The sequence below is a fragment of the Hypomesus transpacificus genome, chromosome 18 (genome assembly GCF_021917145.1).
Source record: "Hypomesus transpacificus isolate Combined female chromosome 18, fHypTra1, whole genome shotgun sequence".
NCBI classification, from domain to species: domain Eukaryota; kingdom Metazoa; phylum Chordata; class Actinopteri; order Osmeriformes; family Osmeridae; genus Hypomesus; species Hypomesus transpacificus.
In genome coordinates this window covers 7,640,398-7,665,255 of record NC_061077.1, presented here as the reverse complement: position 1 = coordinate 7,665,255, position 24,858 = coordinate 7,640,398, and the positions used below count along the sequence as shown (strand labels likewise).

At 42.6% G+C, this 24,858-nt stretch overlaps 3 protein-coding genes across 4 annotated transcripts in view; 2 read left to right on the top strand and 1 right to left on the bottom strand.

Moving 5' to 3' along the window:
- dnah12 (dynein, axonemal, heavy chain 12) overlaps positions 1 to 8,917 on the bottom strand; it is a 29,945-nt gene extending 21,028 nt beyond the window's left edge. The window contains exons 1-18 of the mRNA XM_047041183.1: positions 8,860 to 8,917; positions 4,335 to 4,541; positions 4,160 to 4,250; positions 4,010 to 4,036; positions 3,730 to 3,919; positions 3,576 to 3,645; positions 3,296 to 3,454; positions 3,004 to 3,199; positions 2,625 to 2,813; positions 2,357 to 2,510; positions 2,089 to 2,180; positions 1,795 to 1,973; positions 1,543 to 1,678; positions 1,326 to 1,451; positions 1,108 to 1,242; positions 792 to 985; positions 407 to 650; positions 118 to 303 (exon numbers count right to left, since the gene is read on the bottom strand). Of these exons, the coding sequence (XP_046897139.1) occupies positions 118 to 303; positions 407 to 650; positions 792 to 985; positions 1,108 to 1,242; positions 1,326 to 1,451; positions 1,543 to 1,678; positions 1,795 to 1,973; positions 2,089 to 2,180; positions 2,357 to 2,510; positions 2,625 to 2,813; positions 3,004 to 3,199; positions 3,296 to 3,454; positions 3,576 to 3,645; positions 3,730 to 3,919; positions 4,010 to 4,036; positions 4,160 to 4,250; positions 4,335 to 4,534 (2,568 nt within the window). The 5' untranslated portion in view covers positions 4,535 to 4,541; positions 8,860 to 8,917. The remainder of the gene's footprint in view (positions 1 to 117; positions 304 to 406; positions 651 to 791; positions 986 to 1,107; positions 1,243 to 1,325; positions 1,452 to 1,542; positions 1,679 to 1,794; positions 1,974 to 2,088; positions 2,181 to 2,356; positions 2,511 to 2,624; positions 2,814 to 3,003; positions 3,200 to 3,295; positions 3,455 to 3,575; positions 3,646 to 3,729; positions 3,920 to 4,009; positions 4,037 to 4,159; positions 4,251 to 4,334; positions 4,542 to 8,859) is intronic.
- On the top strand, positions 5,234 to 7,667 carry LOC124481243 (glucose-induced degradation protein 8-B homolog). Its single transcript, XM_047041153.1, has 5 exons — positions 5,234 to 5,299; positions 5,746 to 5,874; positions 6,069 to 6,265; positions 6,448 to 6,645; positions 6,778 to 7,667. Exons 2-5 carry the CDS (start codon positions 5,757 to 5,759, stop codon positions 6,949 to 6,951), a joined length of 687 nt encoding a protein of 228 aa, XP_046897109.1. The 5' UTR covers positions 5,234 to 5,299; positions 5,746 to 5,756; the 3' UTR covers positions 6,952 to 7,667.
- slc17a9b (solute carrier family 17 member 9b) lies at positions 7,830 to 16,779 on the top strand. 2 transcript variants are annotated; one of them, XM_047041099.1, is made up of 15 exons: positions 7,830 to 7,982; positions 8,168 to 8,250; positions 8,401 to 8,617; positions 9,276 to 9,473; positions 9,979 to 10,118; positions 10,708 to 10,807; positions 11,090 to 11,220; positions 11,323 to 11,419; positions 12,147 to 12,243; positions 12,619 to 12,706; positions 12,816 to 12,850; positions 13,005 to 13,120; positions 13,380 to 13,435; positions 13,709 to 13,738; positions 14,221 to 16,779. In XM_047041099.1, the coding sequence occupies exons 3-15, from the start codon at positions 8,484 to 8,486 to the stop codon at positions 14,397 to 14,399; spliced, it is 1,401 nt and encodes a 466-aa protein (XP_046897055.1). In that variant the 5' UTR covers positions 7,830 to 7,982; positions 8,168 to 8,250; positions 8,401 to 8,483; the 3' UTR covers positions 14,400 to 16,779. The 2 variants fall into 2 exon arrangements, with proteins under 2 accessions (XP_046897055.1, XP_046897054.1); XM_047041098.1 differs by having other exon boundaries at positions 8,168 to 8,617.
- Positions 16,780 to 24,858: the final 8,079 nt, after the last annotated feature.

Here is a 24,858-nt window from a genome sequence, read left to right as displayed (position 1 = left end):
AGACAGAGGGATGAAAACGAGAGTAAAAAAAACTGAGAAAGTGAAAAAAGACAGTAAATAAAGTGTCAATCTCTTAAAGTGCTCCGCAAACGGAGTATTTTAAAACTGTTTCCTAACCTTGCTGGCAGAAGCACTGATGGCCTCAAACTGCGTCAAGTAAGGGGCCAGGTTCTGTTTGAGAACTTTCCGTAGAGTAGTGCCGGAGTCAGGAGTGAGGTCATAGTCCACTATTGTAGACATCTGTTCCCAATGGCGAGACCTAACACCTGGGTTACACAGGATGGACACCATAGGGATGTGCTCCTGTTGACATATGCACATTCAGCACGATTAGCATTAGCAGACATCATTTTGTATATACACTGGATATGTTCACTTGATTTATGGATATTTAAAAGTTATGTACCCTGAAGTCCTTAACTTGCTCCATAACCCTGGAACAGATGAGTGCTGTAGGGCTCTCCTGTTTCCCTGCGGCCTCCTCCGCAGGCTTCTTCTTAGCCACTCCTGCCATCTTGTCTCTCTCCTGTTCGGCTTTCTTCTGCTTCTGCTGGAAGAACTTAAGCATCTTGAAGATCTCCCTGAAGAACTCATCAACCTCTACTTCCATGCTCTCTCCATTCAGGTCCAGGAAGGAGCCGTCGATCCATCTGGATTCAAACACAATTAGGGGTTAGATGTGTAGAATTATTTCATTTCACCTTGTTCTGAAGAGAGAGAAAAAAAGTTAAATTCTGGTTACTGACAGTATTCAACCACTCACAAAACTATTCAATATCCGCAGCACAAACCTCTTCTCAGTGCGTTGCCACTTCAGCACCAGTGCAAACAGCTTCTGGTAAGGTTCGATGCTCTCCTTGATAACCTCCACTCCAGGATAAAATGTTTGGTCCCATTTGTACAAGTTTTCTTCTTTGTTGATGAAGACTATAGCCTCCTCAGCGTCCTGGAGACGCTTCTGGACTGTTCTCACATCTGTTACATACTGTTCAAAATTCAAAAAGTAACTATGAGGCATAATACAACTGAACATCATGGCAGTTAGCTGGCACTCCCCTTGGTGACAGTGTGATAGTGTGTGGCAGAGGCATAGCAGTGAAAGCACACCTGCTGCATCATGTCTAACTCAGAGCACTCTGCAAACTCCTCCATCCTTCTCCCCAACTTATCAAGCTCCAGCATTAACTTCTCCCTTCGACCAAGCAACTCTTGCTCTCCCTTTAGCTTGGCCTTGCCCATCACCTAGGGAGAAAAAAGCATTAGGACATGAGCTGTTCCAGCACCCTCATGTTAACTTTGAGGGGTAGGAAGTATATAGGCATCACCTCATCATTGAGCTCAAACACTGGGTCGATATTATATGGGCAGAGAAGAACTGTCGAGTTTAACTGCAGATCCTCTTGATCAAATATGTGAACGTCCAACAGGTAGTTAAGTCTATGGTGGGTCTCCTGGAGGTACAGAAAAGGAAAGACAAAAACTCATAACTGATTTGGGTTTAAATTGTTTAAGATCTCTAAATAATTTGAGATTTCTACTTACCATTATTTTTGCATTAAGCTCCTGAATTCCCTTTGTCTTAATGTGACTGATGTAAGCTATCATCTCTGTCATGTCCTCAGTGGTCTCTGGAACCTTGAGGGCTTTCTCTTTGATGGTCTCAAACTCTTGGCAGATCCTTTAAGGCACAAAAAGGGAACGTTTAATGAGGCGTACATTTTTTCTGTGACCCCAAGCACATCAAAGAACCAGCTAGACAAGGGAAATACAAAGTGTCAACTGTATGCAGCTCACTGTAGACTGTGCTCGCGGTGGCTAGTGATTAGTTGCTCCACAAGGATCTCAGCAAAAGTCTTGGCCTTCTTAGCCAGTCCCTGCTTCAGCTCCTCACAGTCCAGACGGACCATGGCAAAGTGGGCAATCGCTGGGAGGCTTACAATCTGTTTGGATAGAACACGGAACTGCTCCACTTGCTGAGAAGAAAAGAAATAGAAAGTTCAACTACCGATAGTTGAAACTCAAGCATCAACACACTAGTTGCATGAAGTTATTCACAGGAATAAAGTCAATTTGACTCCACTGTGTTACCTTAGTGTATTCATCAAAAGAATGGTTTTCCTTCATGAAGTCCTCCACTTGGGCCTGTGCTGTTCCATTGACCAGCCAGTCATAGTGTTTAACTGTGGAGAGATGAAGAAGACATGTGTCATGGATTATATGATCTATTTTCATTTTAGTTTCCAGTTAGTTTAGTGTTTAAAAAATGAGAAACACTGTAAAACAGCCTATTGTGAGGAACACAATAACACAATAATAATGAACAGGTTTTTAGAACAGTCTCCTGTCAGCCCCTCACCATAACTCTGAAAGTGTTCATTAGGTTCCTCTAGGTTCTTCCTCACAGCAGTCCTCACAGTGGTCTGTGCCCATACCAGGACATGGTCTGCCAGTTTGGCATCCACAAAAGACTGGTTAGCCTCACCTAGCCATGACTGGACAGTTTGCACCTTCTATGGATAGACATCAGAGGCAACAATAGAGTTGATTACACCAAACAGCACATTGATTGGTGAAACCGATACCATACTAGCAAACTATTCCATCGTATTTTCTCCCATCCTGACCTGCATGGTGAGAGTAATTTGTTTAAGAATTTGTAAAACAGCCTCTTCAAGATCCTGGAAGCTGGGATAGAATTCCATCTTCTCATCATCAAATGTTAGATCCATGCGAAATAAAGGCAAACGATGGTTGTTGCAAAGATCAAATAAGCTGACAAACTCTTCAACACTTCTCTCAACCAAGGATCTCAGCTGTGGAAAAATTGACAAAAAATAATAAAGATATGTAAAAAACAACAACATAGTTATCAATCATGAATAACTAACCGTGAACTTTTTGTTATTATTATTATTAAGCTATGAGCTGTCATAATAAGACTGATTACACTTGAAATAACACCAAACTCTGATCTTGAAATAATTGATCACAAACTACTCTTACCTGGTTGGAGATGAGAGTAGAGACACAGTTGTAAAAGGAGTCCAATTTCTCAGGCCTGACCCCCTGTAGAGTGTCCTTACTGGTCAGCAGGTGGATGACTTTGGGGAACCAGGTGTTCCTGACTCTCTCCTCTATTTTCTCACACTCAACAACCACTTTATTCTTCAGACTCTCACAGTCTACAGGGCCTGTGGACCTTTATGTTAAAGCAAGAGGAAAATGTATTTCACATATGAGGTAACGGAACAATTTGGTGTTAATAACACTAATGATGTAATGATGCATCCATTACCTGCAGTCAGAGAGGTCCACTAAGAGAAGGTGGGAGAATGTTATGTATCCCATATCTAAAATGATGCGCATTACTGGGTGAAGAATGTGCAAATTGTCCTTGATCTCCTTGCGACTCCTAACAAAACTGTCTTGCCAGGGTCTGGAGAAATCAAGAACCCTGCAAAAAGTATGGGGAGAATGTTCATATAAACTAGAATAAAAAAGATGTTTGCATTACTAGCAAGATGATGATGATGATAGATTTGAAGATGCTGGTTGTGAATCATTAATAAACTCACTTTGCTGATGGACTTCTCTGTATTGTTGTTACTGTACCCTTTGTTTGTGGCTTTTCCAGCACATAATTTACTGAAGGGGCCAAACATTAGGACAGTGTCAAATCCAAATGCAAACACACACAATCTCACAAGCACACAGTGGTTGTTGGCGAACCTGTGTGTTTGACCATTCCGCTGAGGAAGTTGTCGCTGACCTCCCTGCAGAGTTCCTGCAGCAGCTCATCTCTCCCTGGGCCCTCTCTAAGCTGCAGTGGAACACGGGTCAACATGGCATCCAGCCACTGCTGCTGGATAGGCACAATAGGACTGCCCTCCACACACTGCTTTAAGAACATGTAGTTCAACTGCAAGTAAAAACACAAAGATGCAGCCATGAAGAAAGGAATATTTCAAAAGACATCTGAGCAAATATTGTGTTCCAAAACCGTTCTTACTCTTCTCTTTCTATCTTTGCTGCTCATCTGTAAGATAAAAAAGAAACACACATGTTAAATATTAATAGCGAAATTGAGACTAAATGAAAAAAAAATACATGTTGTCAATTAAAAATCATTCAAGAGGACCAGAAAATAAAGCATTCTTACTGAAGGAGGAAACTCAGGCTCGGGTGACAGGGGAGCCCTAGTAGGTGTCATATCCTTTGCACGTTTGTAGGCCTGTATTGCACTAGAAACACTTGAACAGTCAAATAACATACACCGTAGCATTAGTACAATAGGTTCATATTCAGAGAGCAGTGCCTAAAATTTATATACTTACACTATCTTATGCAACTGATGTTGCTGCTTTTTACTTCTCCTGTGGCGCAGGAGTTTCCTCTGTACTGTCATCCGCTCCTCCGCACCACTCAGCCCCATAGCGCCGTCCTGGACAGGTGTGTTTGGGATGGGGGGCAGGACAGGGTAGTTGTTCAAGCCTTCTCCTAGGGGTGGTTTCAACACCCCCGCGAAGGTAGACATCTCGCACCTACATTTGTAGTCAAAGACATTAAGACAGGGTCTGCTTGCTAGACATTAGTGGTACAGCACAGTAAAATACTCTAACTAGCCTAGCTCTAGCTAACTTAAACGCACCGAGTGGCTAGGAAAAATCGGGCCTATTAGTACAAACTAATTGTTTGAAAGTGAAATGCATATAGGCTGCTATAAGTGCAACAAAACGTACCTCCTATTTGTTGCTAAAACTGATTTGTGCTCTCATGTAGCTCTCACTTCTGGATTTTACAAAGCACGAAAGTGAATTGCGATAGAGATGGTAAACAATTATGTTGCTATAGAAACGGTCAACTAGCCAGCCATACAGCATTAATTCATCAGCTGGGTTATCTGATTACTTATTAATACACTAAATAGAGGCATGTGAAGTGTAACTGACACATCATGTCAACTTTACATTATATCCATGTTAAAGAATATATATACATAAAAAGAAAAGAGTTTTAGGATATCTGTGTGTAAGTGTATTGCATGATATGAGTAATCAGGCACATAATCAAGTGTAAACACATTTAAACTCTACAAATACATTTAAATAGTTTGAATAAATATTTCATTAAAACAATTCTGCTTTCACTGAATTTCCTATGCGCTGGTTCTGTCACCTCAATCAGAATGTGGTTTTTCGAACCTGGCAACCGCGGAGAGATCCCGTTCTCGCCCCTCGGTAATATCGCGAGCAGTGCACATATTTTCAATTGCTGCCGCTGAGGAGTAGCAGCATTTCAGGTACCGAATCTAAAATAACCTCTATTATATTTTAAGACAGAGATGACACACACTAGAATATCAGCACAACATTGCTCCGTTCAATTGTACTGATTTTGGTGTTTTGATGCCATTATATTGATTGAAAAACTGCTTTGTTTTGATTCTGAAACGAGTCGGGCTTCAATGTTGTTCTTTTCGACGTGGGCCTCAGTACCGCAAGGTTCCGGTGGCTTGTTGTACCTTGACCAGTGGATATTCAAATAACTTGTTTTATTTGCGAAAATATATTTAAGATGCAGAATGCTTGGCAACATGTGTTATCCCTTTGCTTACATTTAGTTAAATGCACTCATACAACGACTGCAGATCAGTCAAAATTGTCAATCTAAAACACATTTTAAAAAGTTACAGCTTGAGTTAAATTTATTGTAATAATACATGTTATTTCGATTCCCCCAATGCAGGACCATTCATTATGAGTTATGCTGAAAAGCCGGAGGACATAACGAGAGAAGAGTGGATGGATAAACTCAACAATGTCCACATTCAGAGAGCTGACATGAACAGGCTCATAATGAATTACCTTGTGACAGGTATGATGCAGAACCACATTTTTACATAATCCTGTCTTTTGTTTAGGTTTAGAAGAGATGTATAGTATCTTATTCTTAATTGTGCATTTTGAACAGCAATATATTGATTAATCCTAACAACTCTATGCCTTTTTAAATCAATAATTCACACTCCCAGTACAAAGTCTAACCGTTATTATGACTAAATGTACTAGAGGGTTTCAAGGAGGCAGCTGAGAAGTTCCGTATGGAGTCTGGGATTGAGCCCAGCGTGGACCTGGACTCTCTGGACGAGAGAATAAAGATCAGAGAGATGATCTTAAAAGGACAGATCCAGGAAGCCATCGCACTGATAAATAGCCTGCACCCAGAGCTGTTGGACACCAACCGCTACCTGTACTTTCATCTACAGGTAACAAAAAGGGCCTCCTTTGATTTATTGATTATTTGTTTCTTTTCTGCACATATAATTCATTCTCCTTCAGCCCCTTTTGAAGTCAACTTTCATATGTTTGTTTTGTTACCGCATGTGTCACACTTTTTAATGCCTTCCTGCCTCTGACTAATATCTTGAAAACCCTTTCCCCTGTGCAGCAGCAGCACCTGATCGAGCTGATCCGCCTGAGGGAGACTGAGGCAGCGCTGGAGTTTGCCCAGTCCCAGCTGGCTGAGCAAGGGGAGGAGAGCCGCGAATGTCTGACTGAGATGGAGAGAACCCTGGCTCTGCTGGCGTTCGACAACCCTGAGGAGTCACCCTTTGGAGATCTGCTCAACATGATGCAAAGGCAGAAGGTGAGGTCAAGTGAACACATGATGAGCCATGAATGGGAAGGACCAATATATTTTCAAACCTAGACATTTGTCCTTGTTTCAATTATTATGACTTTTCCTTACTTATGTAGCACTGTCTCCATTCTCTTCAAGGTGTGGAGTGAGGTGAACCAGTCTGTCCTGGACTATGAGAATAGAGAGTCTACACCCAAACTGGCCAAGCTCCTGAAGCTGCTCCTGTGGGCTCAGAATGAACTTGACCAAAAGAAAGTGAAGTATCCCAAAATGACAGACCTCAGCAAGGGAACTATTGAGGACCCAAAGTGAGAACAGCTTTGTGCCAAGATGGACACACCACTCTCCTGTGATCTATTTATACCCAAGCAGAGACTGACTCGTGCCAGACAACCTTTTCTTTCTTTTTTTTAGGTGTTTTTTTGGGGACTCTTTGATAACAAAAGACAGTGCAAAGTGGACGGTTGACGTTTTAAAGTGACTTTAATGCCAGAAATTACAACTTCCAAGATATAATGCTTTTTTTTATGAGGTACATTGTATGCTTTGTTCAAGCCTGTGATGTAAAGTTGTGTGATGATTTATCATTTTACGTATTTCAGTTATTAGATTTTTTTTTCTGTCAGTCGGCAGGGAAAGTTAACACTGTTTGCATATGAAGGGTGAGAATAAAGCCTAAATTAGGCTTGTAAGACTTATGTATTGACCTTGAAATGGAGTGAAAGAAGCTTTATAGTTGATGCTGAAGGATTGGTTGTCCAATGTGTATATCTGTGTCACAGATATACACATGCTTGTCATCAATGTTAGAACATGGTAAAAGCAGGAACATCTTAATGCTTGACTTTCCACTGAGCTGGGTCTTGCTTTTCATCCCGTGTCATCTCTTGACAACACTATACAATAATGTGAATTCATATCTGCCTGAACTGATAGAGGGAAGATAAAAAATATACTTCTTTTGGAACAAAATCTTTTTGGAACCCATGTTTTGCTTAGCTGATATTATTTTGCAATAAAATCTAATTAAAAAGTAGATGTGTGGATTTATAATCGCAAGACTTGCCACAAAAGTTTATTTATTTATTTTCAAGGCACCATAAGACCACGCAACATTCAAGACGACATTGCGGGATGTTATGTAATTCTTGGTTCCTCATCTGACCAATGCCAGCTCAGCTGAGCATCCGGCACGGGAGCAGTAACTGAAACTACTGCGCAGCATCGCTGCCTTGTCTGAGAAATACTGACAACAGCCAACCAAGAGCATCAGAGAACAGGGTCATTATCATCATCCATCTGTCAAGAGCAACGCAAAGCGTAAAGAAAACGACTGAATCATGGTATCTTTTCAATCTAGTCTACTGTTTTACTATGTAATAATATCGGAGCTGTAATGCTTTCATCTGACATGCTGGAGCGCTTTTTATGTTTGGGAGAGACATGCAAGGGAATCGATGGAGTTCACTCCCTTTCATATACACGCTGTTTAAAAAAGACTGAGTCACGTCTTTACTTCCTGAACAAGGTTACCCTACCGATGGCTAGAAGAACTGCGTGGCTGTAACTGGAAACTGACACGTGGATTATCAACCCTCAGAGGCAGCACCGGTAAAAACAGATTCTCTCCTCAGTTCTGTCTTACTTTATCCCGCGCGCTTCTCTTCACCACACTGTAATGTGACCAGATATGAATCTAATCGGAAGGAAATTATACGCCAGTTTCATCTGAACGTAAGGCTTTGTTTTGTCATCTTTCAGTTCTGCTACGTACGAGAAAACGCTGGATTGTGAATTTGAGTAGCCAACGGAGAACGTCAGTAAATATTTATCCCTCTCGTTGAATGGCAATTCTTCAAAAACATGGAAAGAACTCTAGTCCAGATTTGGTCTGTCTCAAAGAAAACCATCCTACAGATAAAATCGGTGCCGCTGGATGTCAGAAGAAGGGGTCTGAACTGAATACGAACTGGTCAAGGTAAGGTCATTGCAAAGTATTAATGGCAACAAATGGAAGGATGTTTGTGGCAACTAGATTCATAGCAAAATTGCCGATGAGGGCTCAGTTGATGGCAGTCATTTGCACTTTTTTCTCACTGCACATTTACTTCCAGTTTTGACGTAAGCAATGCTACTCAGCATACACCCATGTGTATGTGTTTGTTACTTTGTACCTTCTTTAAAGTTAAGTTAGACAGCTTTCAGGCACATATAGCTTACCCATTGACTTCTGAAATGGCTGTCAGCTGGTGGTCCCGAGAAGCACAAACTGTAGCTGGCCTAGTGTACCCAGTTTCGTTTTCGTGGTTTGACTGTTCCTGTGCTAAATAAGTTTAAGAAAATGTACTGATGTCACAAGATATGTGTTGACATATACTTAACTGAATTCAAGCTCAATTTTGAAACAGAACATAACCAATTGTCCCTGTTAACTGAAATGCAATGTAAACCAGTTTGTAAACCTGTATTTCCATTATGCTAAATGTAAAAAGGGAGTTTAAAGGGAATTATCTTTCACGCGTGCATACACACACACACACACAAACACACATTCCTTCCACTATTACAAGCTGGCTTACACACTACCTAACAAACAACAATGTATCATTTAATTAGTACATTTGTACTCTGTACAGGCCACTGGCACGAATCTGGACGGTCGTGCTGCTGTTGGGGACCTGCCTGCTGTACTGTGCCCGTGTAGCCATGCCCATTTGTGCGGTCAGCCTGGCAGAGCAGTTCAGCTGGAGCAAGAGAGAGACAGGCATGGTGCTGGGCAGCTTTTTCTGGGGCTACTGCTTCACCCAAGTCATCGGGGGTTACGTCAGTGACAGGTGGGTGATGATTTTGACCAGTACTCCACACACTGGGTCCATTGGTCTGTTTGCACTGATGGAAGGCAAATACTTGGTTTGGGTGTGAACTGTCAAAAGAAAATATAATTCTATAATGATGCACACTACAAACATATTTACTCACGGAAACAGGGTAATATTGTTTGATGTGAATGTTTGCAGAGAAGCACTAAAAACAGACAGCTCTACCAGCTGCTTCTGGTGGGTGAGGCCCAGGTGCCAGCATCATTGCAACATTGCAAACATTGGATAATGATGTCACAGTTAAGACTTTAATAATGTAGCACTTCAGGCTGCATACTCAAGGAAGACACCCATGGTTATCTATTACCCAACAATAGACATTTCCAGATGGATGTATGATTCTGCACTAGTCAGGGGAAACCCTGTACCCACAGCTTTTGAGTATGTGTCCCTCCACTAGGTTGAAACCAAGATGGAACAGTGATCTGAGTATGATGTACTATCATGTTTTTGCTCTCAGGGTGGGGGGAGAGAAGGTGATGCTGCTGTCAGCAGCAGCCTGGGGGGCTATGACAGCCTTTACCCCGGTCCTGGCCCGCCTCTGCAACCAGCCCATCTTCTCCATGACACTTGCTCGCTTCCTGATGGGGCTGCTGCAAGGTGAGGGGGAAGAGTTGCCCTAATGCCACATTGATATTTCAGTTCCGAAGACAGATTAACATGAAGCAACCTTGTTAGATAAGGGTTTAGTTGTATTTAAAGCATCTGACTGTAACATTGTGAATTATATTTATATTGTACATTATACCTATTTTATACTTTATATTTAGTTTATTTTACATACTTAGTATTAGTTAATTAGACTTTGCACCTTGTATGATATAGTTAGACTTGTTTATTTATTTAAGTGTATGTTGAATGTATGCACCTTCTTGCCAAAGTAAATTCCTTGTCTGTGCAAACTTTCATGGCGATTAAAACCCCTTCGGATTCTGATAGCTGCCAGTGGTCAAGGTTCAGTTTGGTTTTGTTTGCAATTAACCTCGGGGCTATTGTAAAACCTGTGTAGGCCTATGTATGGTCAAGATAAGAAAAATGTTGCTGTTGACTTTTCTGTGAACTAGGGAACCCCCCTGTGATTTTGGATAATGTTATGTTCTTAGTCTGCTCTTTCATTTTTTTGTTGGTACTTAATCCTTGTATTTTACCTTGAGAATACAATACATCATTTTCTTTTTCAAATGTGAAGGTGTGCACTACCCATCGCTAGCCAGCCTGTGTTCTCAGAAGGTGGTGGAGAGTGAGAGGGGCTTCCTCATGAGCACGGTGGGCAGTGGCTCCTACCTGGGGTGAGTCTGCATCACACACACATCCTGTTTTCACTAACACGGTTGGTCTTTGATACTTACCTGGGGCCAGTCTTATGGTTCACCTCCTACTGGTTATTGATAAATGAAAGCAGGCTCTGCTGATCAACCTACAAGTACTTGGCATGGTTTGACTACTGTCTCTTCATGGGGCAGGAAAAACAAGCAATTATCCGTCACTGATGCTGAAAAACCTGTCGTGGGACATTGTGGAAACGCCTTTGAAGTTTGCGTGTGGCTTTTATTGTTCCCTGTGTCCTTTAGAACACTGGTGATCGGAGCAGCTGGCTCCCTCATGTTAGACCTGTATGGCTGGGAGAGTGTCTTCTATGCGTCTGGCCTGCTCTCTGTCCTGTGGGCATACTGCATGTGGAAATATCTACTCAAAGGGGAAGGTAAGTGGTGTGTGAGGAGTTGTGAATGTACTCGCATTGCCTTTTCTGCATCATTGTTCTAAAGAGAGAGCCATACAGACAAATCGTGTGTGTGTGTTCCAGGACCTATCATCACTCTAGAGTCTCTGGGTAGCGGGGGCACTCAGTCCAAGCTGTCCAGGAGACACTGGCTGCGCCTCTTCAAACAACCCGCTGTCTGGTGAGATAAGAAGCAAAGACAATGGGGAATTCTACTGTCTGTTCATTCGTTCGCTTTTGGATTGGCTCGTGTTTGGTTTGATTGTGTCTCCGTCTGTCTGTGTGGGTGTGAATGGCAGCCTGTGTAACTGGGTTTAGATGAATGAGCAGTTTACCTTCTCTGTGTTTTGCTGGGTTCAGTTGCACACCTATTACTAATTAGATAAAGCCCTTATCTGTACCCAGGAGAGGAAGCCAGGCGGTTGAGTCTGTGGTCAGTCAGCTCAGCTATCTGCTGATAGAATGTTCTCAGATAATGAGTTCATTCATGTCCTCTGTGCTCTGTCTGGTCTCTGAGGGACAGTTATTTATAGAAGCTCTTGGCTGTGCAACTGATCTGTGCTGTTTTACCTGACAAATGGTTGGTTTCATTCTCTTTCATAGCTTAGCTTTTCCCCTAGAGTAAAACAACCCCTGAGTTTCTAGAAGTGTGCTTGTGTGAGAAAGTGACGTTCTCAATGTCACACAAAATTGCATCTCTGAGTAACTAAAGATAAAAATGCTCATATTACCGTCGACCCAGCACACAGAATGGTGATTCTTCCTTGCATTTTAATTTACTGGGGATTTGGATCGTTTGTCAAACATGCCACAGTTCTTAACAGGAACCACTATTGTGTAGCTTTTTAATAAGATGATCTGGGACATGCTGGGTGTCACGTTTTATTTAATCTAAGTTTTCCTTACAGTGCTGTTATTGTCACCCACCTTTGCACCGCGAGCACCTTCTTTACACTGTTGTCATGGCTTCCAACCTTCTTCAAGGATACTTTCCCAGAAGCCAGGGTAAGTATGTTAGCCCCTGCTCTCAAAGCAAAAGCAACCTTTATACAACAAGCATGGCATGACAGAACTAACAGGCAGGAGAATTAGATCAAACCAAGGAAAACGAGTTTGAGGAGGCTACAGTAGTTCTTAGTATTTGAAATGTTTAGGGCAAGGTTAAGGACTGTCAATTTGAGTCACTGTAAGGTTTAGCAGCAGTGTACTGTTACGTCACAGTTTGTAGCACCAAATGGTTATCCAGCAGTGGTCACTATAAACAGCATTACTTTTGCAGTACTTTTAAGGTCAACTTATGGGATAGACAAGCCGGTAATGTCCATCCTTGGTAACCCGTGTTAAAGTATTTCCTCGTGTGTTTTTGTTGTTCCTTGTCAGGGTTGGGTGTTCAACGTGGTTCCCTGGCTAGTGGCCATCCCCTCTTCCCTCTTCAGCGGCTGTCTCTCTGACCACCTCATCAGTCAGGGTAAAGCAACCCTTTCATTTGCATACGGAAATACAAGACAACACATGGAGTGTCATTTAGCTGCTTCTTGACTCTTCTCTAACTCTTGTTTCCCACTCTCTTGCTCTAGGCTTTGATACTGCTGCAGTGAGAAAGTTGATGCAGGTATTGTAGCTGGTTTCAGCCTGTGTTGTATTACAAATGGAGTTTTAACCTTAATATGAGCAACATCTCCCTGAATGAACGAAACCTAGCCACTGCAATCATGCCCTAAACTGGAAGTCTGTGTTGGTGTGCTCTCTCCATTTCCACCTGTCAGTTCTTCTCCATGGGTGTGTCCAGTGTGTTTACCCTCCTGCTGTGTGGCACCTCCACCTTCCCCTGGGCCATAGCCTTTGTGTCTGCCACCATGGGCCTAACCACCTTCAGCCACAGGTACTGATGCCCAGGCCTACATCCATGCGCTCAAACCACCTGGCATGTCATGCAACTTTCCAGGAGCTGGCTGTTGTATCTTTATGGACACAAAGGCTTCTAGGGAACGGTGTTGCTATGCTGCTGTTCTATTACTCTCATCACTTTATGACTCCATATTCAAGTTAGTGTTTTACTGTGACTCATTTAGGCTATGAGTCAGTCTGTGTAGATCTAATGTAAATGAAGGAAGTGTTTTCTTTGTGTGATTGTTTTGTAGTGGTGTGTCGGTGAACGTTCAGGATCTGGCTCCGTCTTGTGCTGGGGCTTTGTTTGGTACGTTTTAAGGTTCCTATGAAACCTTCAGTATATATGACCGTATAAAAAACACAGTTAACTCCAGTTAAATACTTTAAAAAAATGAAAATGAAAAAGAATATATATATATATTATTGTATTATTGCTTGGTTGGTGTCACCCACCTGGCTCTTATTTCTATTGATTCACCTCTGCTCTTTCAACATCAGATTTTGAAAATGTCTGTTGAGTTAATGCACCTTATGAACATGAGTAAGAGGAACATTAATGAAGCATGTCTCTTCATTGCAGGAGTTATGAATACTTGTGGTGCTTTCTCGGGTGAGTTCCTAAGTTCGAGTGAAAAGTGTTGAGAAAATCTGTGATTAATCTTTCTGAAGGAAAAACTTTGAGCTGTGTGTCTGCTGTCAGTCACACTGACACCAAAGTTCCATGATGCACATTTCATCATGGATAGATAATAAAGTTAGTGTCTGATGAATAATTGAGAGAATAGGAGATGACAGTTACTGCTCCTCTGGGAGACCAAGAATGAGCTTTTTGTCATTTCTCTTCCAGTTATTCATTAGTATATAGTTAAGGCATTCAGCTGGGAGGGGAGGATGTGCCTGAAGCATTAGCATTGAGTAACTATGCTTACATATTAGTGAAGTTCAGAGCGGCTCTGAAGCCATTACTAAGATATAGCTGTACGGTGCCTCGTAACAAGAGTGTTACATGGATTTGTATTGTTTATGTTTGTTGGTCTGGTAGTCTGTGGTGTTAGACACACGGGTCTGAGCGTGTGTGTGTGTTCCATGCAGGAGTTCTGATGGTATACTTCTCTGGATACCTGATTGAGACCACGGGTTCATGGGCAACAGTGTTTGCCCTCATCTCCGTGGTGAATCTTTTGGGCCTCTGCACCTTCCTGGCCTTCGCAGAGGCCCGCCGGGTCGACATCGACTCTGCCAAGGTCCGCTACCACAACATTCACATCTGACAGAATCCGTCGTGGGTCAGGCCCAGAACCAGCACCCTCAGACCAGATCCTGAACTGTGGGAAAGAAACAACATGACAGCGTTGTCATTCCAGAATATGAGAGCACACTGAATCCTCTCAAGTGCCCTGGAATGTTACTGAACTGCCTTTAACATCCCCCAGGCCTCAGTGCAGAACTTGAAACTATTACGTAAATATGTGTGTTACAGTCCAAAGCTGGCCCATTTGCCTGTGAGAAAGGTGAGTGTATTTGAGTTCTAGTCAGACCCATGCAGAAAGTGTGTGATCCCTTCATGACTGTGCTTGATTAACACAGTGTTGTACTTTAGGGACATGGTTCTTGTTCACTCTTGATCCTCGGCCATTTCTGACTGTCTGAGACTTTAGTTCAGTCATGGAAATACTGACCGAAAGTCACAGCTTAGACAGTTAACTGTGATCTCATTCTCTCCACACCCAAGCCACATAGGAAGTGACACAAGTGTTAGTCCTGTCAGCTCTCTGGCAGTTGGGACAGACCAAGATGTGATGTATTCAGAGGAAGAGGTGTGTGTTGGAAGGGTGAGGGGGTGCGAATGCTGTCGCACCTTGAGGGTTCTAGTCCACTGTCCACCACTCAATTCTATAGACAGGACTTGTTTGTGACTGAAACCTAATTACCAAGTGACTAATTACCAGCCCCCCCTCACGTCCTGCTCAGTTCACCTGCTATGGCCCCCATCTCCATAGTTACAGGCTTGTCATATCATTGCGTGTCACTGGGCTTTGTTATAGCTGCACAGCACCAGCTTCAAAACCTTCAGTTTCAGTGTCAGATATTTTGAAGACCAAATATAATTTTTCTATTTATTTTTACTATCATGCATGATGCATTCAATAACAAATACCTCACTTCAGTTTGGATTATTTATATTTATAATAATTATCAAATAGATCTGTCAAGTCTTATCGTATATATCATACATATTAGAGATGAAGTGTATGACATGCTGTAGAATGTAGCAATAGCCTGATGCTGCCCTTCCTAGCCTCCTAACCATCTGAAGGCTTTATATGGGGATAAAAAGTGTGTTCAATGTAGAGATTCTATCATGTTGTGGTTACTTCCTAGTCAAGACAGGAAGTGTGGTCATTAGGGAGGAGGGACCATAACTCCCATATCAATAGGAATGTCCCTGTTCAGTTTCTCACTGTTCTTTCCAATGCTTCAGATGCAAAATATCTCTGTAGTGTCTAACCTTCTTTACCATCCCCATCCAACAAAAGCTCAATACCTGACTGCTGTGCAGCACATTACTTATGTACACATATTTAAAGATAATTGAAGATTAGGAAATACATATCTGTATCAGGTCTTGGGACCTCCTAACTTGTCTATACACCTTCAATCCAATGTATTTATGATAGTCTTTAATACATGGTTAATTGTATGGCCTTCTGTTTCATTACTGATGTTTCATCAGTACCAGATAATTCTAGATATGTATTCTGTATATGTTCTTACTGTACGTTTTGAGCTGGTCATGTGTTTTCAGTGAAGTCAGGGCACATTCGCAAGCTGTCTCCAATGGTACTTCTCTGCAGAGAGAGTAGCCTGGAAATGTTGTGTATAAAACTGTTACTGTTAGATTGTAAATGTTGTCTTTGACAGTTCATATCATTTGGCCCTCCTTACCTTCCAAGCCTCACTGCAAAGGCAAAAGCAACATTCAATCGAAAAGTTACTGTATTATCATAGTATTTAAAGATTGGCAGCTGTTTTGTGGGAACCTAGTTACCGTGAGATCATGACAAACAGAACAGAGAAGTTCAAAAATACCTTCCTGAATAAGATGGTCTCTTGTTACTGAAGACATACATTATACAGTATACAGACTCAATTAATGTAGGATGGACAGTTAAGCAATAAATTAGTAGAATGACGTATCGCTAGTTTGAAACTGCTAAGTAAATACCTGTAGTTAATCTCATAATTTTTATTTTTGGTTTAATGCAGAAAGTAGGAAGCATACAAATAACATACTTTACAAGCTCCCTATTCATTGTTGATTCCTCTGTAGTAGGCAGCGTTAAAGGAAAAAAGCGTAGTAATTACATTAATGCCCTTCAGCTGCTTTAATGCCCTTCAGCTGCGTTCATTACTTGTCTGATTTTGTTACTTTGGTTTATGATGTTTTCATTCCTGCCCGATACTTAATTAACAAGACACAACACTGTTGTAATGCACCAACTGTGTTGTAAGATACTGAAAGCTTTGACAATATTTGTTTTGATAAGATAATGTATGATATGCTATACCATTTATTTAAAGTTAATGGGAAATAAATGCAGTGTTCTACTGCTACAAAGATGTATTTGTATGCATATTTTTTTGAATTTTTAAATAAATCTATTTTATAAATCTACATCTATTTTGTCAATTGGATTGAGTTGATTGTGCTGTGGTTCTTTACTTCATTCCTGAGGAGGTCTCCAGCCTGCTTGGGAAGACATCAAGTAATACCAAACGGTAGTATTTGTTATTTCTTTATTTGGATCCCCATTAGTTTGGCCTCAGCGAATCTATCCACACCTGGTCATGGTGTACTGTCACTCTCAGGCCACTGAGAGGCAGCACAGTGCCAGTAATGTGAGGATGTTTGCAAGTACCATGGCTCATTTGAAGAACCACTGAGACTACTTGTACAATCAAAACAAATATGCATGTCCCACTGTATATAGCTTCTGAAACATGAGGTACATCTTTGTGTCTTTATGAGTAATTGAGTTTAGCATACTTGTGGCAGGTATTGCCACAATACCTGTCCAGCAACTTACACCATAGCTGTTACAACTAGATGCCTTAGAGCAGGGGTGTCGAGCTCCGGTCCTCGAGGGCCGCTGTCCTGCATGTTTTAGATGTTTCCCTGATCCAGCTCACCTGATTCGAATGAATGGTCGTTATAACAACCCTTTTAATTGAATCAGGTGTGTTGGAGCAGGGAAACATCTAAAACATGCAGGACAGCGGCCCTCGAGGACCGGAGTTCGACACCCCTGCCTTAGAGTAACTTGGTCAAACCAGGTAGAGTGTAAGTGTTTGTGTGTTTCAGTTGTGATAGTAGATGCTCTCTGTTACTGGTGCAGGTCTGTCCCATTCACACTTCCAGTCCACTACAGGCCCAGCTCCCCAGCCCAGGCCAGTGGGACTTAAAGGGTGGCACCATATGGCAGGACGCTGTGTGCCATGTTGGCTAACTGGCAACGCCAACTTGTGAAGGGCCTGACGCCAGTCAACCCAACCCAGCCCCTCTCACGGGACTCAACGGCTCAGGTTACCATGGAGACGGGTGGCTTGCGCCCATTGTTGTGACAATGGGGAAAAGGGGAGGGGTCACGGATCATGATGTTTGTACTGTTACTGCGAATCCAGAAGTCAGTGTAGGTAGATGCACAGAGAGGCTCAGCCCTACTGTTAGAGTAGGCTGCTAGTCCTTACATGAGGACTTTCACAGTGACAGTAAATGACGGTCTTAAAACACTAAAAGACATAATCATGATGAGTGGCTTGCCATTTAATTAGTGGAAATGAAGCATTGGAAGGGAAGAGAAGAGGGGAGGAACCTCCCCCGTGTTGAGAGCCTGGTGGAGACTGGGACAGTAACCCACCAAGGCCCAGGCCGTCAGAGAGCCACAGATACATGTAAATGAAATAGCCCCCTTAATTAGTAATTAACATCAAGTTAATGACAATGTCACCGTGTCGCCGTCTCATGCCTTGTCCTTCCTCCGTGGCGGAGGGCCTCTCTCTCCCTCGTCCCTGATACGAATGCTAATTAGCGTAGCGCTAGGAAGAGCCCTCTTACAAAACTAACGACATCAAGGCCCAGTTAAAGACACTGCATTGTGTGTGCAGGATTAATAACTCACTAGTAATGGATCAGAAGGCATTATAAGTCTAGGTCCTTTGAGACTCTTTGTATTGCAAGGCTTCAGCAGTTTTAGAGCTAATTGTGTTGTGCCTGTTAGCCCGGCGTAGGTCCCTCTCCATGACTGCACATCAATATTTTTTACATGAAATATTAAAGAAATACTATACGTATCAAATGACAGTGTCCAACTGCAATGTCCCACGCACACTGAGATATCTGAATTACGGCTTTGATTATGTTCAAAGCTTGAGCGTTAATGTTCCCACATTTGTTGTAGGTTCCCCACTGTGTTTAAATCTGTCCACTGCCAGTCCAATTGTCTAAATTGACCCCATTCAATGGAAACGTTGGTCACCACTGTCTCTGTGAGCTGAGATGAAACATGTTTACACTATGAACACAGCGGTGTCTCTAGAAGGGGAAGACTCTCAGCTCCAACAATATACACTCCCATGCAGCAGGTTGCATCCCATGTATGCCATGCTCTGCTGACTTATACCTTTTTCTACTTCTCACTAGTTTTATTTACACACACACACACACACACACACACACACACATGCACACACTCACACACATACGCAAATTTAGGCAGATTTTTGTCAATTAAACTCCATCAGCTGTTTGCCTCCTGCTAGACATATGGCCTCTGTTAAATATAAAGAGCAAATGGTGCAGGCATTGAAAGGGGCAGCATTTTAATACAACCCTCTGGGACAGGACCCACACCTGCGCATTAATAACATGAAATCACCGTCAGCCCTGTGGCCAGATGAGGACAGCCTGGTGTGTGTGTGTGTGTGTGTGTTTTCCCCCCTTTAATATCTCTGCATGCGTCTCCTCCCATCTTTGCATTTCTCTTCAGCCCTCTCTGCTACAGGGCAGCTCTGCTGTTTCCAAGAGACAAATGAACCCTCCTGGCATCTGTCTGTTAGCACAGTCAAACTGCTATTCATGCTAATAATTGTGAGGTTATATCTAGTTCAGTAAACAACTATGAAACTGCTTGACCCACTGCATATGTACTCAACAACTCAACTTAGGGGGAAAAGTCCTGCATTGACCCGACAGGTGTGTCTGTTTGACCCCACAGGTGTGTCTGTTTGACCCCACAGGTGCGTCTGTTTGTGTCTGCTCGCTTCACAGCCAAGCCAGGCGGAAAACAGGATGTCACTCCAGGCAGTCCTTAGAAATGGACAATTGATATTGAATGATATTCTATGGCTTCTTCTGAGTTAGAACCACAGAGACACACAACCCAATCTACCTCTTCCCTGAAGCCAGAGAGAGGGAGAGGTAGAGAGGAAAGGGACAAATACATTTATAAGGAAAACATTCACTTGAAAAATATCTGTAAAATACATTAGTTTGTACATAAGCTAAATAGATTTTTAGTTTTGCTAAATGAATGACAACCACAGACTTCAAGAGTCAGTAATAGAAAAATCGCCATCTGAACAAATATAATTATAGAAAACAATATGGTGCATAGCCTCTGGCATAGAGTCATCGTATGTTCAGTTTTAAAATGAATATAAAACAATCCCTCACAAAAAAATGTATAAATACTGTCAGTAATAGTGCCACTGCAACTGTAACCAATTACACATTTATTCAAGAGATTGTTTTCACTTACATTATCAAACATTATTTATTGTTAAATATCACTAATCTTGCCTCACCTGGGACAGATACCAGTAATACCCATTACTTTGATTATAACATGGTAATATTATGTTAATTAATTAATGTCGTTTTGGTTGATCTGTCATCAATTTTGCCAAACTAAGCTACCCACTACATTAGTGAATATTCTCCCACAGACGTGAAGAAACAGAGGATAAAATATAATAGTTCATGGCTCCATCGCTTTTTCTCTAAAAGAGGCTAATATACGACGGCATTGTGTGTCTGCATGCAGGAGGAGGTTAAATACCCCCTCCTGTTCTCCACCTCTCCGCCCCTCCACTCATGTCTTTTTCAGCCCTCCATGGCTTCACACAGCTCACATCTCCACACCACCAAAACCCCCCACCTTTTTCCCTCCTCTCTCTTTACTAAAGTTTGGCTGTCAATCAGCTGTGGCCTCGGGCAACAGGCACTGATGAAAAGACCCCTGAGACAAGGAGACCCAAATTAGATTTCAATAAGGACATTGAATATTCATATCGGGGAAACATCTAAAGGTAAATGTTTTTTGATCTCAGCGCACAAATATCACTTGTGTGCATTCCCAGGTCCTGGTGCTCTGGTTCCAAGTGTATTTTTCCTCGGCAGCCCGGTCCGGCCCAACCCTGGCCTCAGCTCGCTCTCTCCTCGGGGGGATGCGGTGGAATAATGATGACGGAGCTACAAAGGAGAAAAATAGGCATAATGAATGTTTATACTAAAGGGACCCAATAGAAAGGGCACCCGTACTAAGTATTCAGTAATTAGTATTTAGCTGAAGTTGATCGCTACACACATACACATGGACACACTACGTTCACGCACTAATACACACACAAACATACACACAAACAAAAACACACTTGCACAGACATGAGGCAGGGCCACTGGGGCGCATAGTCATTTAATCTTAGAAACTTTAGACGTGTGGAAGGGAACGTCCCCTGACAGCTAGAGTCACAACTCAGTTTCACTTCTCCTGTCAACGCTCATACTTTTTTTTTACTCTATTGACTCCATTTTGTTATTTCTAGTTGAATGTCAGCTGAATGTTACAATGTTTATCTCCACCGGTTCTTGTTAATCTTCTATAGGGGAAGAATAAACCACTGAAGGTTTAAAATATGTCTCCATTAGCTATACTTTAACAGATGTGTTAATGTTGCACACGGTCTCTGTTTATGCCCTGTTAAATAACATATATACTGCATATCATTCAATTCAAACACATTTTACAAATCATTGTACATACCTGATTCAGTGGACACTGCAGTTTTCACTGTAGGGAAAACCCTATTATATAAAGATACAGTACATCTCTCTCATCACCGATTGACTATTGTCTCAAAGCATGGGTCAGTGTGTAGGGATAAGGAAGGTAGGGGCATTGCCTCAGGCACTCTATCCACAGAAAGTCCCCCCTTATTGGGTAGATGCTGTGAGGAGAGTCCCTTAACGAGGCTTGGGGGTAGGAGCACCATCTCCTGATGTAAAGACTAAGATAATTGTTGCTTATAGTAGAGATCAGCATCCATCGTAATAAATGCATCTCTGTTGAAGTCACTGTTTTCCTCATAACATGTCCCTTTTTCCTGTCTCTCTCTCTCTCTCACTCTCTTTTTCTCTCCCTGCCTCGCTCTTTCTCTCTACACGAGGATGGTGGTCACTCTATTGCCAAGCAATCTGTTCTGTCATGTTCACACTTGCATTGAGACACACAGATTTGGTTTGGTTTTTTTCTGCCGTTCTCAGACCAGCTGTAACTCCATGGCTCCCTGGGTCGCAGGCCCATCAGGTGAGGCTTACCCAGACACAGAAGATTCCAAGTAAAAACATCATCACAGAAGGAGAGCTGGAGTGTGTGTGTGTCTGCGTTTGTGTGGATGTGTGTGTATGTGTTGAGTCTAGGCCCTGTGCTATGGTGCTGTGATGCTGAGTGTCACACTGTTTCAGCCAGAGGCAAGCAGCCAGAGAGCCAGCTGTGGAACTGACAGGTAGCTCTGCCCTCCATACTCACCTGCGCTGGTCCACACGCACACACACACATACACACACATACACACACAAACATACATACACACACACAAAACCTTCAGAGCCTGGGGTTGCAAAGCATACAGACACCCTATTCTATGACACTACCCATCCACAGTCTCCAAACGATGGTACAACCTGCAGACAGTCCCCTCCTCTCTCTGTGTATGATCAAAGAGTGGACGACATCATCACACATCTTATACTAAATGCACTTGACACTCATAGGAAGTTAGAATTGTATCAGCTCCTCAATACTAAGTCTTCAAATAAAGTCAACGTATATGTGATTATTAAATATCATTATAATTATTATTGGGGATATTAATATTTGTGTAGATACTTAATCAGACACCTTAAATGTTTCAAATGCTACAGCGTAGTATGTGAAGTATATGTGTGTATGAGTGCTTAGTTCCATATCATGTAGGTCAGTGAGTACATGCAACATCGCCACAAGCAACTGAACTACTGATCCATCCTGGAAACCTGCTGAACTAGCCTCAGGAGATGTAACACCTTCTGCCACACCTAGCACACACACGCACACACATAGCCACACACACATATGCACACATGCACACACACACACAGTCACACACACATAGCCACACACACATATGCACACATGCACACACACACACAGTCACACACACATAGCCACACACACATATGCACACATGCACACACACACACAGTCACACACACATAGCCACACACACATATGCACACATGCACACACACACACAGTCACACACACATAGCCACACACACATATGCACACATGCACACACACGCACACACATAGCCACACACAAATATGCACACATGCACACACACGCACACACATAGCCACACACACATATGCACACATGCACACACACACACAGTCACACACACATAGCCACACACACATATGCACACATGCACACACACACACAGTCACACACACATAGCCACACACACATATGCACACATGCACACACACGCACACACATAGCCACACACACATATGCACACATGCACACACACGCACACACATAGCCACACACACATATGCACACATGCACACACACGCACACACATAGCCACACACACATATGCACACATGCACACACACGCACACACATAGCCACACACACATATGCACACATGCACACACACACACAGTCACACACACATAGCCACACACACATATGCACACATGCACACACACACACAGTCACACACACATAGCCACACACACATATGCACACATGCACACACACACACAGTCACACACACATAGCCACACACACATATGCACACATGCACACACACACACAGTCACACACACATAGCCACACACACACATGCACAAACACACACATGCACACATAAACACACGCACACACACCTAGCACACACATGCACATGCACACACACTCATTTGTAAACACAGACACACAAGTAGTGAAAGATGCCATGTGTATCCAGGTGTCTGGCTGTGCTGTAGCACCCTTCAGATGTCACAACGGCAAAAATCAGTCGTCAGAACAGGGAAGAGAAGGTGGCTGCAGGCGGTGCACATGTGTTCTGTTGAGATGTACGTGTGTGAGTGTGTGAGTGTGTGAGTGTGTGAGTGTGTTTTACAGGTGCAGTGTATTCTTAGAGGGCAAAGGGGTGGGAAAAACAACTTGAGGAAAAACACCCAAAATGGAGCAGATAGAACGATAGAGAAGTGTGGACAATGACCACTGACACCTTGTCTTGTTTATTTCCATCGAGACAGCAAGAGGTAGGGGAGGGATCCCAGTTCCTGAGATGTGCACAGCATTTTGATTGGCTTGCTCCTTTGATCTGGTCTGATGGGTCTCGATCCAGTGTTCTGTTTTCATCTCAGGATATTCAGCCCAACAGTATTCATCATCACCCCCCTTCTACCCCACACACTCTCCTTTACCAACACACTTTTTATTTTGGGTTCAGTCGTGCGGCCAGATGTCCAAGTTGACATAGCGCTTAAGGCGTTTGACTGGATGAAACGAGGCTCTGGCTGTGGGTAAAGAGGGATTAAAACAGGGCCCGAGGCCCTCGTGTTATATTGAAAACATCCTGGGCTGCTTTGTATGGAGATTTGCATACATTGGGTCTGTGCAGGGCAGACCCATCTGCTGAGTGCATTGTCCCCAAACAACAAAGTGTGTTTAAATATTTCACATCTCCATCTATCAGGACAGAGACACAGAGACAACGAGAGAGTGAGAGTGAGAGAGAGAGAGAGAGAGAGAGAGAGAGAGGGGGGGGGGGGGGCACCAAAAAGAAAGAGTTGATTGGCAAAGCTTTGAATTTGAACAGATCCCAAATGTGCCTCAGTCCCTTAGTAAATAACACCATAGCCAGCCAGGTTTCTGCACAGCGAGGAGAATCTAAATATCGTTGTTCAGAATTTTACATGAAAACAGAGGTAAAATAGCAAAGCATTCATGCTATGTTGTAATGCATCCTGCATTGCTCATTAGCATTGTGATGCAAGTTGTGCCAATCCTACATTCTCCTGACATAGAATTTGTGGATTATTTATTGTTTGTTTTAAGATCTGAGGATGAACAATCATATAAATGGCTACCTTGCATTGCAGTGAACCTCCTCTGTAAGGGACTTCTAGAGGACAATCTTAGATTCATCTTATTTGTTTATCTTCATAGAAAATCCTCAGCTGATTTGTTTGTTTTATTAGACTGTAGATCTTAACAGAAGTTCAGATGGAGGAATGATCTGGGGAAGCTGCATTGCAGACATGCTGCTGCAGTGTCTCACCAAGGACCCTCAGCACAGTCCACCAGGAAGTTATCATCCCCACGGCC

Bases quoted from the DNA above. Each gene is read 5' to 3' on its own strand.
- LOC124481243 (XM_047041153.1), top strand. From the start codon at position 5,757: ATGAGTTATGCTGAAAAGCCGGAGGACATAACGAGAGAAGAGTGGATG. The intron at 6,266-6,447 runs GTAACAAAAAGG...TCCCCTGTGCAG, and splicing joins ACCTGTACTTTCATCTACAG to CAGCAGCACCTGATCGAGCT. The intron at 6,646-6,777 runs GTGAGGTCAAGT...ATTCTCTTCAAG, and splicing joins ACATGATGCAAAGGCAGAAG to GTGTGGAGTGAGGTGAACCA.
- slc17a9b (XM_047041099.1), top strand. From the start codon at position 8,484: ATGGCAATTCTTCAAAAACATGGAAAGAACTCTAGTCCAGATTTGGTC. The intron at 10,119-10,707 runs GTGAGGGGGAAG...TCAAATGTGAAG, and splicing joins CCTGATGGGGCTGCTGCAAG to GTGTGCACTACCCATCGCTA. The intron at 11,221-11,322 runs GTAAGTGGTGTG...TGTGTGTTCCAG, and splicing joins ATATCTACTCAAAGGGGAAG to GACCTATCATCACTCTAGAG.